Below are 14,726 nucleotides of genomic sequence, written 5' to 3' on the forward strand. Positions count from 1 at the left end.
AAATACCCCCACAGCGCCTATCCATGTTCTTAAGTCAACCACAACACGATCCATTAGCAAGGCCCGGAATAGCCATGTCTGCAACCTCGACCCGACATCCGTTGACGAAGCGCAACCTCGCCATCCTCGACCGGCTTCTTCAAAACGTAGGTCTCTCCCCACCTGCAGTCAAACCTGAGCATAAACAAGCCCTAACTGACATATTTCCACAGAAGCACACTACCGGCACGATCACTTCATGGGCCGAGAAAGTCATATCCGAAGAGCAGCTTCAACTGCTTTGCTCCCAGCCTAGCACCAACGTTTCCGGCACAAGCCTGCTCACTGGGGATAGCACAAATGATACGACCGTTGAGCGTGACATCGGCCGTCCTACCCAAGGCGTACGCCTCCCCTCCACTGACGCCACGACCACCACGGGTACAGATCCCTTCAAGATCTTTGAAGGAGATGGCCAACGTCCATTCATGTGCCTCGAGAGTCCGCTGGAGCGGTATCTTACCCCTGGATCCAGTGAGCCGAGCTACTTCAGTCGTTCCGCTCTGGCACAAGTGGGGCTTCAGTACGGAGACATGGAGGGGAAGAGGGAGAGAGCTCATATTGCACGTGGGCATGCGGAGACTGTGAGGGACAATGCTCTTCAAGCTCGAGAGCAGGCGGGTAAATAGTCTTGATGGTCTCGTTCAAGTGACTGTACATCATGAGTCGGGCATGTGAAGACGCTCCGCACAATATACCTAGAAACATATGGAATACTTGACATGCTTTGCATCAAATAATCTTGCCTTGTCCGTGCCGTGCGAACAGAGGAGTTCAGTATCGACTATTGCATTAGATGGGTATAATTAGCGTGGACCTCACGGCTGTATAGCTCTCACTTTCACTTCGGCAGATGTATAACTCCCGATGACCAAACAACGCCGTTATCTCTATAGGTTTGCATGCAATAGCTCATCTGAAAATACCTGAAATCAGACGCTCCAGATACTGTACAACGCCGAGGATGCAATCCCAAGGGTCTCTTGGTTTGTTGACCGTACCCAATTCAATACCGCTGTGTATCCCCCGCCTCTTATTGATCCCCACTCACAGCGCCGCGTACGTCTTCACACTTGAGCCCTTCTCTCCAACCCCGTAGAACTCGATGGGATACTTCCACTCCATGAACCGCGTCCAGCCTAAACCACAAGATAAATGATTAGCGAAGTGACAAAAAACAAAGCGCAATAGGACCTAACATACCCCAATAAGCACATCTCCTCCCCAGATACTTCCCAACAACAGGCACAATCACCATCGTCAGCAGCAGCTCCAGCTGCTCAATGCTCTCCTGCCACTCGGCCTCGGCATCGGAGTAGTCCGAGTCGTCGGAGAGCGTCTCCAAATCAGAGGCGGAGGTTGATTCAGAGGGGAGAGAGGCGACGGACGAGATGGAGTCTGTGTAGCTTGTGCTTCGGGGCCGCGGGGGTGTGTTTGTTGTTGAGGAGGTTGGGGTTGGGAGGATGTAGGAGTCTGTGGTGGAGGAATCTGAGGACATATTGGCGGGGTTGAGTTGACCACTGGTTTGAAGGATCTCGGTCGACGGAGGAGGTTACTCGAGGGTGCGGGTATAGTGGTGAGCTGGTAAGTAGGTTGATGCGGAGTTAACGGGGGTGGTTATTGGAGTCGGACGTGGACTGAGACTGGTATGGATGATGGCGTCTGCGCAGAGGGAGGTCGGGTTTCGAGGTCGAGGTTATCGAGTTACCAAGCAGTGGCCTGCCTACCGCCTGAACAAGTGCCGCGTCAAATGAATGTACGGACTACGGAATCGCTGCCGGGAGTTAGAAGTCGGAACGATGAGGTTATTTGCGGCCTTATTGCCTGAGGATCATAGCGAGCTATATCACGTGTAGCTGGCCCGTAATACCAATACGAGATGTTGAGTCATCAGCTACACGTGATCTCTCCGCGATAACAGCCTCGCCATCAAACTCAAAGCAACTGCGGCAAAGGCGAGAGATATCGACCTCAAAGACAACTCATTTCTGTTCCTCTCTACCGGGTAAGACTCTACTTTCTTCTTTGGTTTATATAGGAGTGGACATATCTCTTTTTCCTACATTTCAAATTATCTTCCACAATATGGCGGATACTGTACGTCACACACCCTTGTTTTCTGTGCTGTATCTTTTACCGATCGCCCACATTCTAAAGTTCTTGTGCATAACCTCCTAGTCGCTGTGCCCAACTCCCGCCTTACTGGTTGCTTCAGCGCTGGAATCATCCCAGATCTGCCCTTTTCGTCTTGTTTTGTTATGCCCGCTTTTTGAGCTCCTGGTCATTTTTAAGTTATAATTTCTTCCACCCCCACTAACGAGTTATATCCGGGCTGGTTATAGGTCGAACCAACGGCTCAGAAACAACGCAAGTCCGTCGCATTTAGTGAAGGAACCGTCATCATGGATACCAACGGCGAAGTCACACAACAGCTCGAGAAGCCTGTCGAGGAGCAAGGTGCGGATTGCCCCGATCCACCCCTCCGCGTTTCCACACCAGCGACCACCGATCTAACACCGTTAACAGCAGACACGGCCGTCGACGAGGTTACTGACCTCTTCAAGGGTCTCGCTAAGAAGAAGAAGACCAAGAAGCCCAAGGACGCCGATGCCGCCGACGATGAATCCTCCCCCGCCCCCGCCGCGGACGGCGAGTTCGACCCCACAGCGCTGAAGAAAAAGAAGAAGAAGACCAAGAAGGTCGACGCCGGCGACTTCGAGGCTAAGCTCGCCGAGGCCGGTATCGCAGAGAAGGAGGCTGAGGAGAACAAAGAGGCCGAGGTTCCCGAGGGCGATCTCGAAGCCGGCACAGGCATCTGGGCCCACGACGCCACCCAGGCCATCCCCTACACGCTGCTCGTTTCGCGATTCTTCTCCCTTATCCAGAGCCACCACCCCGATCTCCTGTCCAGCGGAACCAAGTCTTACAAGATTCCTCCCCCGCAATGTCTGCGTGAGGGTAACAGGCGTACGATTTTCGCCAACATCGCCGATATCTGCAAGCGCATGAAGCGATCCGACGACCACGTCATGCAGTTCTTGTTCGCGGAATTGGGTACCAGTGGAAGTGTTGACGGAAGCAGGCGTCTGGTTATCAAGGGTCGTTTCCAGCAGAAGCAGATTGAGAACGTTCTTAGGCGGTATATCGGTATGTCCCCCTTTTCCTCAGATATTGGCCGAGGTACCGTATGGAACGTGAGACTAATGAGAACAGTTGAATACGTCACCTGCAAGACCTGCCGCAGCCCCGACACTGAGCTCAACAAGGGTGAGAACCGTCTTTACTTCGTCACTTGCAACTCTTGCGGATCCCGTCGTTCCGTCGCCGCCATCAAGACCGGTTTCCGTGGACAAGTCGGTCGCAGAAAGAGGCAGGCTTAGATCTAGCCTTCAGGCTAGCTCGTGGTTTCGGTGTCGCGGAGGTGCCAGGTTATTGGAAAATAGAGGAGAAAAGGTCTTTTATCTCTCTTCTGACTTTTCCTCTTCTATACCTTGGCGAATGGAAGTATCTTCTCAGTTCTCTTTATTCCCCTTTTCTCATGTTTTCCTCTTTTCTTCCATGTAAAAATTCCTTCTATCTTTTGATTTCTTTGGATCATTGATGCTAGGGAGATGGGATAATGAGATGAGGAATGGGGATATGGAGGCAGCTGCGGGCGCGGCGTGCCGCGCCTGCAAAGGTTGAGTCAAAAGCGGTGATGACGATATTCTTAGAATGTCATGATTGATAAGTATATTGAATGATATGACGGTTTATAGTACAAGTTGTTGCTTAACCTTTCGAAGGGCAAAGTCGATCTCTTAAGCCCTAACAGATCTAGGACGGTGTGCAATAGCGACGTTAATACACGGAGAAAGCTGGCGTAAGATAACTTCTTAGTCTAACATGGTATAGGATATTTTTCAATGATATGGACAGGGAAAGAGAGTTCAACATAAACGCCGCATAAATCATAAACAGCATCTGCTATAAAGCACCGCCAAACTATATCATCATCGTATGTATGTGCTCCTTGATTAACGCAATTTCGCTCCTCCAATCTGCATAGCAAATGCGGCCACATTCCTGGTCTGAAGGTATACAGTACCAGGACCGATGAACTTACAGGCCAGACCTTCGCCTGCGCTAATGTTGGAAATGATGCCGCCCGAAGCGACGCGCTCGAGCTGGTATTTGCAGTTCCAGGCTACAAGGTGGCCATTGTTAACGAAGTATGTCTCGCCCTCCACGAGCTGAATAAGACCGGTTGGTTAGCATGTGGGCATACCGTCGATCTAATCTTAGTCATGGGTGGTCACTTACATCCTTCTTGAGGATTGCTCCGAAGCTCTGTATCCAGAGCAAACCAGCGCCATGGAATCTGTACACCCAGAGACCCTCGCCAGAGAAGAAGGTCTTAGCCAAGCTCTGCGCTTTGTGGTCATGCTTGACGCCGGTCGTGCAAGCGAGGAAAGCATCCCGTCCGACTTTCCACTCCTGTCCCTGCGCGAGTCGGACGATCGTGATGTCGCCGAGAACGGTTGGCGCGATCAGGAGTTCACCTGGTCCGGTGTACGTCGACATTGCCATCTCGCCGCCGGCAATGAACTTCATCAGCCCGAAGGATAATGTACCTTTCAACGTCATTGTAGGAGACATGCCGATCATGACACCTGGTGGATGGTTAGGATTTGAGCGTGAGCAGTGTGCTGGTTAGGGCTGTGACGGACCTGGTTTCACCTGGAGCGGGCATCCGACTGCAAGCTGCAGTGTGAGAAGGGTGTTGCTGTCTCGATGGCTGATCCGGTAGCTTCCTCCATTGAAGGTTCCCACATCGTCTGCTGCCGTAGATGTCGCTCCGACGAAGGATCCGCCGCCGACTGATTGTGACGCTGTATGTGAGGCCGGAGGGGGTGTTGGCTTGGGGGCCGTAGCATACGCCGGAGCGCTTTGCGTTGTGTAGGTCTTTTCGCTAACTGGTGGGGGTGGTGATTGAGGGAGCGCTGTGTTGGCCGCATACGCTGCCTGGTTATGACTGACGTAGGTCGTCTCGCTCGCTGGCGGGCTCACAGATGGCGGCGGAGGAAAGTCTGTTTGCGAATGAGGCTGATGAGTGGGAGGAGGAGGGTAGCTGAAGTTGGGCGGAGGAAAGCCAGGAGAGGGCTGAGGAAAACCGGAGGACTGCTGAGGAAATCCAGGAGAGGGTTGAGGAGGTGGTGGGAAGGCTATATAGTAGGTAAGCCGGTAAGTACATAGTTCGGACTTTTGGTTGCCGTACATGGGGCATTTTGAGATTCTGGAGAACACAATTAGCGTCAGGTAACGGTGATCAGATCCTCGAAACAACAATACATACGGGAGTACGGAGCTCCTTGAGTCGGAGGAGGTGGATAGTGCATTGGATGTTGCGACATGATGAAATGAGCTTCTGCAGATACTCAATGCATATATTCTAGATGCAATTGGAGTGGACACAGCGCAAACAACGGACGGACGTTAGACGCGTACAGCTGCGCTTGAGTACTTTTAGGAAAAAGAAGCAAAACGTAGCAAGGACGAGGGTGCGAAGGGCGCGTTGATTTAAGAAGCTCCCAGTCTCACCGTGGGGCTGAGGCTACTGCATGCTGCCCCCGCGGCCGTCACTGGGCGCTTACAGGATGCACCTGAATGGCAGATCGAGCCCCAATTGGCTTCTGCATTTTGGCGCCCGCGTAAATAAGCCAAGCTCCCAAGCCCTCGGGGTCGTCGCCGCAGCAGTGGGGAAAGAAAAGCTAGAGGCGAATAGTTGAGAAAGGATCATACGTTGGAAATTGTTGCTATCGTGCCGGCGTTTCAAGCTATTTAGGGTTTCCGCGGGCAACCTGCGGAAGCACCACGCATGGATCTATACAGCCTCCAAGATAGCTGCAATCGATATATACCCTCGTTCATATGCCATAGCAAGCGCTGTTCTGCCTACATCGTCACCCTTATCTTTGTCTGCCCGCATACTGAGCAGAAAAGAGACGAGTTCTTCCGACTGTATGGTTACCGCCAGCATCAGTGCGGTGCTACCTTGAGAGTCAGTGGCGTTAATGTTGGCCCCTCTTTCTATAAGAAGTTTGACTATGTCCAGGTAGCCTCCCACCGTAGCCAAGTGGAGAGGAGTGCGACCGTCTGTAGCGATAGATTCAATGTTCGCTCCTCTGTCGAGGAGAAGTGTGGCACAGGCTAACTGATTTTCTGTGCATGCTGATTGTAAAGCTGTATGGCCAAACAGGTTCCGAAGCTCAAGGTCTGCTCCATGATCAAGAAGTAGATGTAGTATATCCGCGTGACCTTGTATGGCAGCAAAGCCTAACGAAGACAATTTGTTGGTAGTCGAGCATGCATTTACGTCTGCGCCGTGCTGGAGTAACGTCCTTGTTCCTTCTGTATCTGCGATTGAGACCAGCTCCATCAAAGCGGTGCATCGTTCGTTCCCAACCGCGTTGATATCTGCGCCTTGGCGACATAGCGTTGCGACCGCTAACTTAGAGCTCTGCGCCGCGCGGACGAATGCTTTCATGGCTTGGTGCGGAAACTGCTTTCCGTACTCGGCCCATCGGGCCAGAAGCCAGTGACGAAGGGCTGCTTGCTCATTTGAGTTGACCCAATGGAGACATTCCGCCATGTACAAGTCATCTCCATTCTGGTAATCGCCTTGAAGCTCAACAACGAACTCTGGGTCTAGAGACGCTAGTACCATAAGTTGTGCGATGCCTGGTCCTCTGGATGAATCAGACATGATGCTAGTTTCGAGGATTGGGTTATCGGGGAGTCCAATCGATTCAATGTGATGGATGATAGCCTGTCGATTGAGCCTATTGGCGATATGCCATGTAGCCCAACCTAGCTGATCAGAGAATTTCGTCCACCACTCTCTATGCTCATGAGAGTTCATCCAATCGGATGGCCGAAGGTTTCTGAGATCTTTGAAGAAGCTCGCCCTGGTATCGCACTGAAGAAGGGACTTCGCTATCTCAAACCCCTTATCTCGAGCACCTGCGGTACTGCTAAGCATCGCTCGCTGGCAGAGAAGCCCGAGCTCGTACACAGAGCGCTCAAACTCCTTTCCTTCAGAGCGTCTGCAGAGCCACTGGAGGATGGAGAAGGCGTGGTCCCAGTTGCCGTCAGAGGTGAGTTTTTTAACACGCTCTCGAATAGTACTCGTATCCCCGGCAAGCTCGGGCAGAATGTCTTGATGCTTCAGTACTGGTACTATGCACAGTAAGGCATCCTCTCTCGAGCCCAGGTTCCCGGTTTGGAAGCAAGCGACGAGTTCATCGAGACTGGAACTCTGGGCTAGAAAACTAGTCTGTGCAATCGGAAGGATATCCACGCTGCCACCGATCGTTGGCAAATCCGCGAGTATACCCATGAGAAATTGAATATAGATGTCTTGTGCAGCCATGACTCCAAGACTGTTCTCAGTCTTCACGACAAGAACCTCTTTGCTATCCGGATGCTGGTCAGAAAAGTAGCCAAAGGTCTGGCCCGGGAACGATATCATCTTCGATGAAACCATCATCGCTTCTCGTTGTCGGAAGATCCATTTGTGGAAGTATAGATCTGTAGCTTCAGCCATGGCCTCTTTTTTGGTCAAGCTTACTGCCCTTCCGAGGCCATTCTGCAACCAGTTCGAATCACCCTTCAACAGAGTGAAGATCCATAGCCCTAGGATTGCTTCTAACTCGTATGCGTCAACTTTCCATTGGAATGTATCATTCGATCGCTCAAGCATGATGGGGTACGTCTCCAGAGAGCCTCGAGATTTATCGTCATCCGGGTGGCAGGCGAAGGTAAGTTCAAAGCTGGAGTTGCTACTGGGCACCGTTTTCCATCTGGAGACCACCTCCATTGTCATTTCAATAGTCCTTGCGAGATCTTGGGCAACTTTCCGTATTGGGAGATCGTCCCAGTTCATGCTAGGGTGGCGGTCGCAAGAAGTGAGCTCCGCCAACTTAGCCCTAGTCCGTATCAACTTTGCCCCAAGTCCCGACCGTCGATTCGAGATCTGCGACGCCTGACTAGTAGTACACGACCCGGATCGAGACCGCACAGATTGATGTACGGGGCTCGACATCAAATGGAACGATTTGACCTTCTCAAGATGATAGGCAAAGCAATCCAGTTCTTGCTGGTTGTGGGAGAACAGCTCCCGGTCGTCTTTGCCGAACTGGTTTCCATTTGAACCAATCCGTTTAGTCCTCAAGCATGTGCGCACCACAGCCATGAGGAGGGTTGATCCAACGTCTGCGATTATGACGGATGGATGCAGGCCGCGGAGACCAACAAATTGCAGCACGAATCCAACCATCGTGACACATATGGTAAAGACGAGTAGGATTCGCTTGCCCCTGGGTGGAGGACCACGGACAGATTTTATATATCTTGGTCTTTTTGAGGTCGAAGAGTCCGGGCCTTCATCAATAGCGAGGAAAGCCCCAAAATCCTGCTCGCCGATCTTCTGTCGACCGGGCTGCAACCAGTAAAGCCTACTTGGTTTCTCCGACTGTAGGTAACTCTCGCTCGACGAGCGTTCTATCAGAAAGCCACATAGAAACATGCCTACGCTGAGAGAGATTGAACCATATATATAAAACGGTAAGGCATAGCTCTCAGAGGACTCGTCGTCTTTTCCAAAGATACCTGAGTACCAAAAGACCGTGAGTCCTGCGTATACCAGTGTGCCTAGCACTGCGGTCAGCAAAATATATTTCAGAAGCACGCAAAGTAAGGGCCTTACCTCCTTGTAGGATAACTCCCAATAAAGCAGCAGCGTAGAACCACCCGGGTCCTCTCCGCTCAATGCCCTTATTCAAGGACAAGTTGGGAATATCAATCTCAGGAAGAGACAGGAGTCCCTTCTCAGTCTGGACCCCTTCTCCCTGCGTAGACCAAGTCCCAACTTCAAGGGCATCACGGAGAGTCCCGAGCTCGTACGAGCCCTGCTCTTCCCAAACAACCACTTCCAGAATTCTGGGCCTGCCGAAAACCCTGGAAATGCCACCGTCGTTGAACAACTCAGCTGTGCCCTCAGAGACACAGGAGAGCAGCTCATTCTCCGCCTCTCCAGGCGCTTCGTTAGCCCTGCCAACGAAAGCCCGGAGAGACGAATTCCCGCAAATGCGAATGACGGAAACCACAGCCGTCAGGATACCGAGCGGACATAGCGCAAAGATCAGGTTGTCAAGACGGCTCGTAGACTCAGCGAGAAATTGCTTCGTTAGCCGCTCGCCGAAAAGAGCGACTAGTGGCGCCTGAGAAGGCAATCATGTTAGCGCCAGATCAGATGAGCAGATACAGGTCTCCCTATGGCGGCGCAGATACCAAGTCCGTTGCGAAGTTATCAGCAAAGTCCTCCCAGCCTTGTGCTCTAACGCTCTCTGTCCAAAAGAGCGTCGTGAGGAGCAGATACTGCCAGAGCATCGACGGCATTGTGCGGGTTTAGCCCTCCCCGCAGGCTACAGAGAATTAACAAAATATGCAGTTCAAGCGCATGATCAATGGAGAAGGGACCGGGGTCAGGAAATGGTTTTTATAACCTGAGCAAGGCTGGGAATGCAATCGGCCTTGGGGTTCGCCTTGCCGCAGCCCCCACTAGCATTAGCGATACAGACCATTCCTTCTCAAGGCGTCTGACAGCGGCATTGAAGATCGAACTGGCCATGGCCAATAACCCCGCCTGGAGCTGGCTGGAACGAACCGCCCAGGATGCAGGTTCGTGGAGGGGGAAAAGAACTACAAGAGGAGATCGCCACGTTTACCAGCGCTTAAATGCAGCAGCGAATCTTCGAATAGAACGATCGCCCGGCGCCAACTGAAACACCACGAGACTGCAGGATCCTTTAGATTCACAAATGGATCCCCGTAATTGTTTTTTTTGCCTAAGAATAGTATTGACCAAAAACGCCTTTTTGCATGTAGATACCCTAAAAAGCCGAATTAGAGACTTGATAACAAAAGGCCCGTACCAGATACCCTGATGAGGAGACAATTAACTCTTTCAAGGCCTTCCATCCATTATGGGCCGGCCCTTCATGCACAGAAGAATAGAGTAAACCCAAGCCACCAACGCCGCTTCCATGAGACAAATGAGAAGAAATTAAGGACAGGAGGAACGCAACCGCGCCCTGCTATGGCGAAAGCACAGCAATCCAGGCCATGCATCAACGAGAGTAAATTAGAAAATGCTGTTAACAATGTTGGATCCAATAGTAGCTCCGGCACCGAAGACAGCTAATCCGAGAGTCAGCTGCTGCAAACATGCAGTTGGGATATCAGGTCTGAATACGTACCAGCATTGCCCAGCTTCTTGCCAAACTTCTTGCCGTGTTCCTCAAATTTGCCCGATTTACCAGGTGTGGACGACGAACCGCTTTGGCTAACATCAAGAGGCATGTTTCCGTAATTGGTAGGTGGTGCAACCGCCTTCTCGTCCAAAACATTGACGTAGCTGCGAGGGAAGATACCTTCGAGATTTGTGCGCTCATTGCGACCACGCCACCCTGTAAACGATTAGTACACACCTCGGCTCCATTTCAACAAAGGTAAACTTACAGTCGGCATTCATGTGCTCTAGAACCTGGATACGGTCATTTGGCTGCAAAGCCAAGTCTCCAGCATCTGTTGGGGTGTACGCATAGAGTGCTGAAGCGACGGATAGCACAGTGGGTGCTTGTGGGTAAGCAGGAGGCGGGCTGGCATAATGCTGCTGCGGCGCGGGTGAGTTCATTCCATATTGTGCCTTTTCATTCAGCGAAGTATTGGCGAGTTGGGCGGTCGGCGGTGAGTATGGAGCTGGAGATGGCAAAGCTTGAGCAGGCGCGGGCAGAGGAATGTTCTGGGTGACAGGGGGTGGTAGCTGCACTGGAGATGGCTGTGAAGCTGCCGACACTTGACGTTCGGTTCCACTCGAGCTGGGTAGCTGTGATAGAATGGATGAGAGTTGCTGAGGGGTAATGACTGAGGCATCCGCTAGAAACTCCAACTCCTGCAAAGAGGCGTTTATTAGCATATATCGTGGAAGACCTCGAAATCAGTATCCAAGCCAAGGGGGAGGGTCGTACCGATCGGACATTACGGAGCGACCGGCTGGTCAAGGCCGATAGGAACATCTCTTGAGATGCCATGACGCGCGATAAGGGATGGTCAGGGTTTCAACTGGGTTGAACAGACAGGTCTATTTCGTGCAAGATAGGGAGATTTTAGCGAAAGGTTGCCGACCGACAGATGTTTGCTCAGTTGGTGGTCAGCGATGAGAAAGATGGATGTTGATGGATGGAGGATGGGGCCGAGCTGGGACGGCACGATCGTTGGTTCCTGAATGCTGAGGCCTCAGACTGCCGCTAGGCTGAACCGTTTCTATTGGTGGATATGGGAGGATTCGGTGTTTCTCAGGCACTGCCACCAATTTATGAATCACAATGACATTTATGCTCGGAGTATGCTTAGCCACATCCGAGCATTCATGCTCTTTGATAACTAGAAGTATCGGACAAGGCTGGGTGCCCTTCTTTGTCTACTCCGTATGCTGTTTGCCAGGTAGTCTGCTTTGTTGGAAGTAAGCACGTGAATGGCCATGTGTTGTGTATAGTAACAAGCCCTCACGCAGCTCACACCTAGGATTGGGGCAAGAGAAGCTTTAATGCTAATGCTACTCTATCCAACAAGGATATTTGCCTTCTCAGAAAGCTATACCATGGACTTCTGGATCTCCCAGAGACCCTTTGATCGCTAATCACGGATAAAGCCTCGCCTCTGGCACTGCTCTTTGACTCAGAGCCAAGTGATGTCAGCACCTCTAGCCCCAATCAAGTTTAGCGCATACCACTCATTCACCTCCGCCATCGTCTCGAAAGTTCCGTCTGTGTCATCGATATAAATACGGTGGGCCCCCAGTGAGGCTTGACCATCCCTCTTTCAAACCTCACGCGATCGAATACTACAACTGCCACTCCTTTTGCGATAGACCATATAGACGATACCCAACATCACCACCTCTATCCGAACTTCCACCACCACCACCACAGCAACAATGAGCGACTGGGATTCCGTTACCCGCATTGGTTCCAAGAACCGTGGCGGCCCCGCCATTCGCGAGACTGTCGTCAAGGGCAAGAGCGCACTGAACGCCGCCCAGCGCCAGGGTCTCGTTGTCGGTACTGAGAAGAAATACGCCTCTGGAAACACTGTAGGTTCTTTCTAGCTCTGGGTTATCCTGCGCCACATACTAACAATGCTTAGGCCGGACGCGCTGGCGCCGTCGAGGGCCAACATCTCACCAAGGTCGACCGCAGCGACGACATCGTCAAGCCCAAGACCGTCGGTCTGCAGGTTGCAGACGCCATCAAGAAGCGCCGAACCGAGGAGGGATACAAGATGACACAGAAGGAGCTCGCCACCAAGTGCAACACCACAGTTACCGTTGTCCAGGACTTCGAGCGGGGCACAGCCGCACCCGACCAGAAGGTGCTTAGCGCCATGGAGCGCGTGCTCAACGTCAAGCTGAGAGGCGCTGACATCGGAAGCGAGAAGTTCCCTAAGAAAAAGTAAATCGACCGGGGGTGAGCCCGCGACTTTTTCTTCTGGGGAGGTGAGGGGCATTGTTGATGATGATTCTTTTTCTTTGGCCTTCATGTCCCAGGCTTCTCGGTTGTTATGTTATGCCCTCCATTGAATGATATGACATTTCTTTCTTGTGACTGATTTGCGTTCAGAAGCGGCAATCTGGTGTTGAATTAGGTAGACATACTTACCATAAATACCTTCCTTATTAGAGGAATGAAACTCGTTTACATATGCCATCTACAGATTCTGAAAGTTTGAAGTAAAAGGTTCTCTTTTATTAGGACACGAAAGCGACCAGAAATCGAATATGATACCAACTCCGTCTTATCATGATATAGATGAAAAGTAGCTCACCACTTAATCACCCAGGTCTCCTAAACCCACCACGCGTAGCTGTCTCTTTCTGTGCTTTTGTTGTAAACAGGACATGCCATCACTTCATGACACATTTGAGAGTTGCAATAAACAGAAATAAGGGAATTCTACCATCGTCACACACATCAACCATATCACCGCCTCAGCTGCTCCCGCTCGACCTCGTACATGAAGTCAAAGTAGGGCTTGTCGAAATGGTGAACACGGACGTAACCGTCCTCACCACCGGAGGCGTACGCTGTGCCGGCGGGGTGAACGTGGATGGTATTCAGGGGACCGAAGTGACCCTTGACACGGCCGATCTCGTCCTCGAAGACCTTGTGGTAGAAGCGGGCCTCGAATTTACCCTGACGGGCGGAGGTTGTCGTGACATCCATGGCGGCCTGACCACCACCGAGAATAACGTAGTCCTTCTTGGGCGTGATGGCGGCGCTGTTCAGTGGTGTGTCGGCGACGTAGGTCTTGAGGATGGCGAGGTTGCGGGCGGACATGAGCTATACAAAGTCAGTTACTGACTCTGAATCTGGCGACAAAAGCTTCCTACCTTGGCGGACTTGTCCTTGGAGGCAGTAAGGAAGTGGGTGCGGTCGGGAGAGAATTGAAGGTCGTTGATCTGGTGGTCGAACTCGTGGGCCTGGACGTTCTCCAGCTGCTCACCGGTCTAAAGCAAACATTAGAACCTAGCCGCTGACAATCCCGAATTAACTTTGAATCCCACCTTTCCATCGTACTGGCTAACGCTTCCATCTTCGTGGCCAGCGATAATGTACTTGCCCAGATAACTCCACCCGGCGACTGTGGCCTTGCTTTCTGTGCAGGTGATTCGGAGGCTAGGCTCCTCGGCCTGGTTCGTGAAGTCGCCGTCGTAGTTGATGTCGAGAACCGCAATCGTACCCAGGAAACCCATACGCTTTTCTGTGACGGCGAGAACCTTGCTTCCATCCGGACTGAACTCGACCCGCTTAACCGCCGTAGGGAATTCCCACACCTTGACACACTCGCCAGTCTTCACGTTCCAAAGTCGTACGGAGTTGTCTGCAGAGCCGGTCGCGAGGAGAACGGTGTTGGGGCTGACATCGACGGTCCAGATAGCACCCAGGTGTCCGGCGTAGGTACCGAGTCGCTCGCCGTTGGCCGACCACCAAGCGCACACAATCTTATCCTTAGCTACCGAGAACAGGAGATCGCCATCCTTGTTGAACTTGATCTGGTTCAGAGATCGTTCCTGCAAGATAAAAGAGCGTCAGCGACCAATTTACGGGGCTTGAGACGGCGAAAGAACTCGAGCAGGCTCTTCCGTGTCCTGGGGAAAACGCACATGTCCGGCGAGCAAAATCGGCCTCATCTTGGGCAACCAATATGTAATTTATCGAGGTCGCAAAGGGGTATAAAAAGTCTGGACCACAGATGGATGCTGTCCGTGACACCAACTGCGTGTTGAGGCTGATTCTGGCGGGGTTGATTATTGCGGCGGCCTTTCTTTAACCTCACCCGGCAAGTTCACGAATTTCATCGCACAGTCCGCGGGTCCAATGCCAAGCCTTCCTCATTGGCCCGTAAATGACAAAGCTCGTACCGGAAGCTAGATTCTCCGGTAAGGATGTATCTATCATGTGACAGGACCAGCCCTCAAGCACCATCCTAAGAGGAATAGCTTGATCGACACCAGCCGCAGCTTGATTTGGCTGACATCAGCCTTTGTTCACCCTGTGCTGATAGAAATCGGGGCCATCACGCAAGGC

General features: G+C 51.9%; 8 protein-coding genes across 8 annotated transcripts; 4 read left to right on the forward strand and 4 right to left on the reverse strand.

Annotated features, from left to right (window-relative positions):
• Positions 1-74: 74 nt before the first annotated feature.
• Positions 75-668, forward strand: BDW74DRAFT_181929 (uncharacterized protein; the record flags this gene model as incomplete). Its single annotated transcript, XM_073730132.1, has 2 exons — positions 75-146; positions 213-668. 2 exons carry the CDS (start codon positions 75-77, stop codon positions 666-668), a joined length of 528 nt encoding a protein of 175 aa, XP_073580085.1.
• BDW74DRAFT_160320 (uncharacterized protein) lies at positions 404-1,808 on the reverse strand. The gene is made up of 2 exons (XM_073725600.1): positions 1,243-1,808; positions 404-1,178 (listed from the first exon to the last, which is right to left on the reverse strand). The coding sequence occupies exons 1-2, from the start codon at positions 1,535-1,537 to the stop codon at positions 1,087-1,089; spliced, it is 387 nt and encodes a 128-aa protein (XP_073580086.1). The 5' UTR covers positions 1,538-1,808; the 3' UTR covers positions 404-1,086.
• Positions 1,809-2,441: 633 nt separating this feature from the next.
• BDW74DRAFT_181931 (translation initiation factor eIF2 subunit beta) lies at positions 2,442-3,419 on the forward strand (the record flags this gene model as incomplete). Its single annotated transcript, XM_073730133.1, has 2 exons — positions 2,442-3,186; positions 3,253-3,419. The coding sequence occupies 2 exons, from the start codon at positions 2,442-2,444 to the stop codon at positions 3,417-3,419; spliced, it is 912 nt and encodes a 303-aa protein (XP_073580087.1).
• A 470-nt stretch (positions 3,420-3,889) lies between these two features.
• Positions 3,890-5,667, reverse strand: BDW74DRAFT_85910 (AIM24 family protein). The gene is made up of 5 exons (XM_073733907.1): positions 5,375-5,667; positions 5,297-5,314; positions 4,749-5,243; positions 4,342-4,691; positions 3,890-4,271 (listed from the first exon to the last, which is right to left on the reverse strand). The coding sequence occupies exons 1-5, from the start codon at positions 5,430-5,432 to the stop codon at positions 4,056-4,058; spliced, it is 1,137 nt and encodes a 378-aa protein (XP_073580088.1). The 5' UTR covers positions 5,433-5,667; the 3' UTR covers positions 3,890-4,055.
• A 3,091-nt stretch (positions 5,668-8,758) lies between these two features.
• Positions 8,759-9,408, forward strand: BDW74DRAFT_85948 (uncharacterized protein). Its single transcript, XM_073733908.1, has one exon. It carries the CDS (start codon positions 8,848-8,850, stop codon positions 9,301-9,303), a length of 456 nt encoding a protein of 151 aa, XP_073580089.1. The 5' UTR covers positions 8,759-8,847; the 3' UTR covers positions 9,304-9,408.
• Positions 9,409-10,222: 814 nt separating this feature from the next.
• On the reverse strand, positions 10,223-11,171 carry BDW74DRAFT_181934 (SH3 domain-containing protein; the record flags this gene model as incomplete). The annotated part of the gene is made up of 4 exons (XM_073730134.1): positions 10,223-10,278; positions 10,338-10,547; positions 10,600-11,032; positions 11,109-11,171. The coding sequence occupies 4 exons, from the start codon at positions 11,169-11,171 to the stop codon at positions 10,223-10,225; spliced, it is 762 nt and encodes a 253-aa protein (XP_073580090.1).
• Positions 11,172-12,076: 905 nt separating this feature from the next.
• Positions 12,077-12,594, forward strand: mbf1 (multiprotein-bridging factor 1; the record flags this gene model as incomplete). The annotated part of the gene is made up of 2 exons (XM_073727142.1): positions 12,077-12,232; positions 12,286-12,594. 2 exons carry the CDS (start codon positions 12,077-12,079, stop codon positions 12,592-12,594), a joined length of 465 nt encoding a protein of 154 aa, XP_073580091.1.
• A 268-nt stretch (positions 12,595-12,862) lies between these two features.
• tif34 (translation initiation factor eIF3 subunit i) lies at positions 12,863-14,448 on the reverse strand. Its single transcript, XM_073725601.1, has 4 exons — positions 14,303-14,448; positions 13,703-14,209; positions 13,529-13,645; positions 12,863-13,478 (listed from the first exon to the last, which is right to left on the reverse strand). The coding sequence occupies exons 1-4, from the start codon at positions 14,327-14,329 to the stop codon at positions 13,119-13,121; spliced, it is 1,011 nt and encodes a 336-aa protein (XP_073580092.1). The 5' UTR covers positions 14,330-14,448; the 3' UTR covers positions 12,863-13,118.
• Positions 14,449-14,726: the final 278 nt, after the last annotated feature.

Source organism: Aspergillus multicolor (genome assembly GCF_047715735.1).
Source record: "Aspergillus multicolor strain CBS 133.54 unplaced genomic scaffold BDW74scaffold_31, whole genome shotgun sequence".
NCBI lineage: Eukaryota > Fungi > Ascomycota > Eurotiomycetes > Eurotiales > Aspergillaceae > Aspergillus > Aspergillus multicolor.

Coding starts and splice junctions, on each gene's coding strand:
- BDW74DRAFT_160320 (XM_073725600.1), bottom strand. CDS start 1,537: ATGTCCTCAGATTCCTCCACCACAGACTCCTACATCCTCCCAACCCCA. Junction 1,179..1,242: donor GAGGAGATGTGCTTATTGGG/GTATGTTAGGTC, acceptor CTTGTGGTTTAG/GCTGGACGCGGTTCATGGAG.
- BDW74DRAFT_85948 (XM_073733908.1), top strand. CDS start 8,848: ATGCCCTTATTCAAGGACAAGTTGGGAATATCAATCTCAGGAAGAGAC.
- BDW74DRAFT_85910 (XM_073733907.1), bottom strand. CDS start 5,432: ATGTCGCAACATCCAATGCACTATCCACCTCCTCCGACTCAAGGAGCT. Junction 4,692..4,748: donor CCCGCTCCAGGTGAAACCAG/GTCCGTCACAGC, acceptor ACCATCCACCAG/GTGTCATGATCGGCATGTCT. Junction 4,272..4,341: donor GAGCAATCCTCAAGAAGGAT/GTAAGTGACCAC, acceptor GGTCTTATTCAG/CTCGTGGAGGGCGAGACATA.
- tif34 (XM_073725601.1), bottom strand. CDS start 14,329: ATGAGGCCGATTTTGCTCGCCGGACAT. Junction 13,646..13,702: donor TTAGCCAGTACGATGGAAAG/GTGGGATTCAAA, acceptor TGTTTGCTTTAG/ACCGGTGAGCAGCTGGAGAA. Junction 13,479..13,528: donor CCAAGGACAAGTCCGCCAAG/GTAGGAAGCTTT, acceptor GACTTTGTATAG/CTCATGTCCGCCCGCAACCT.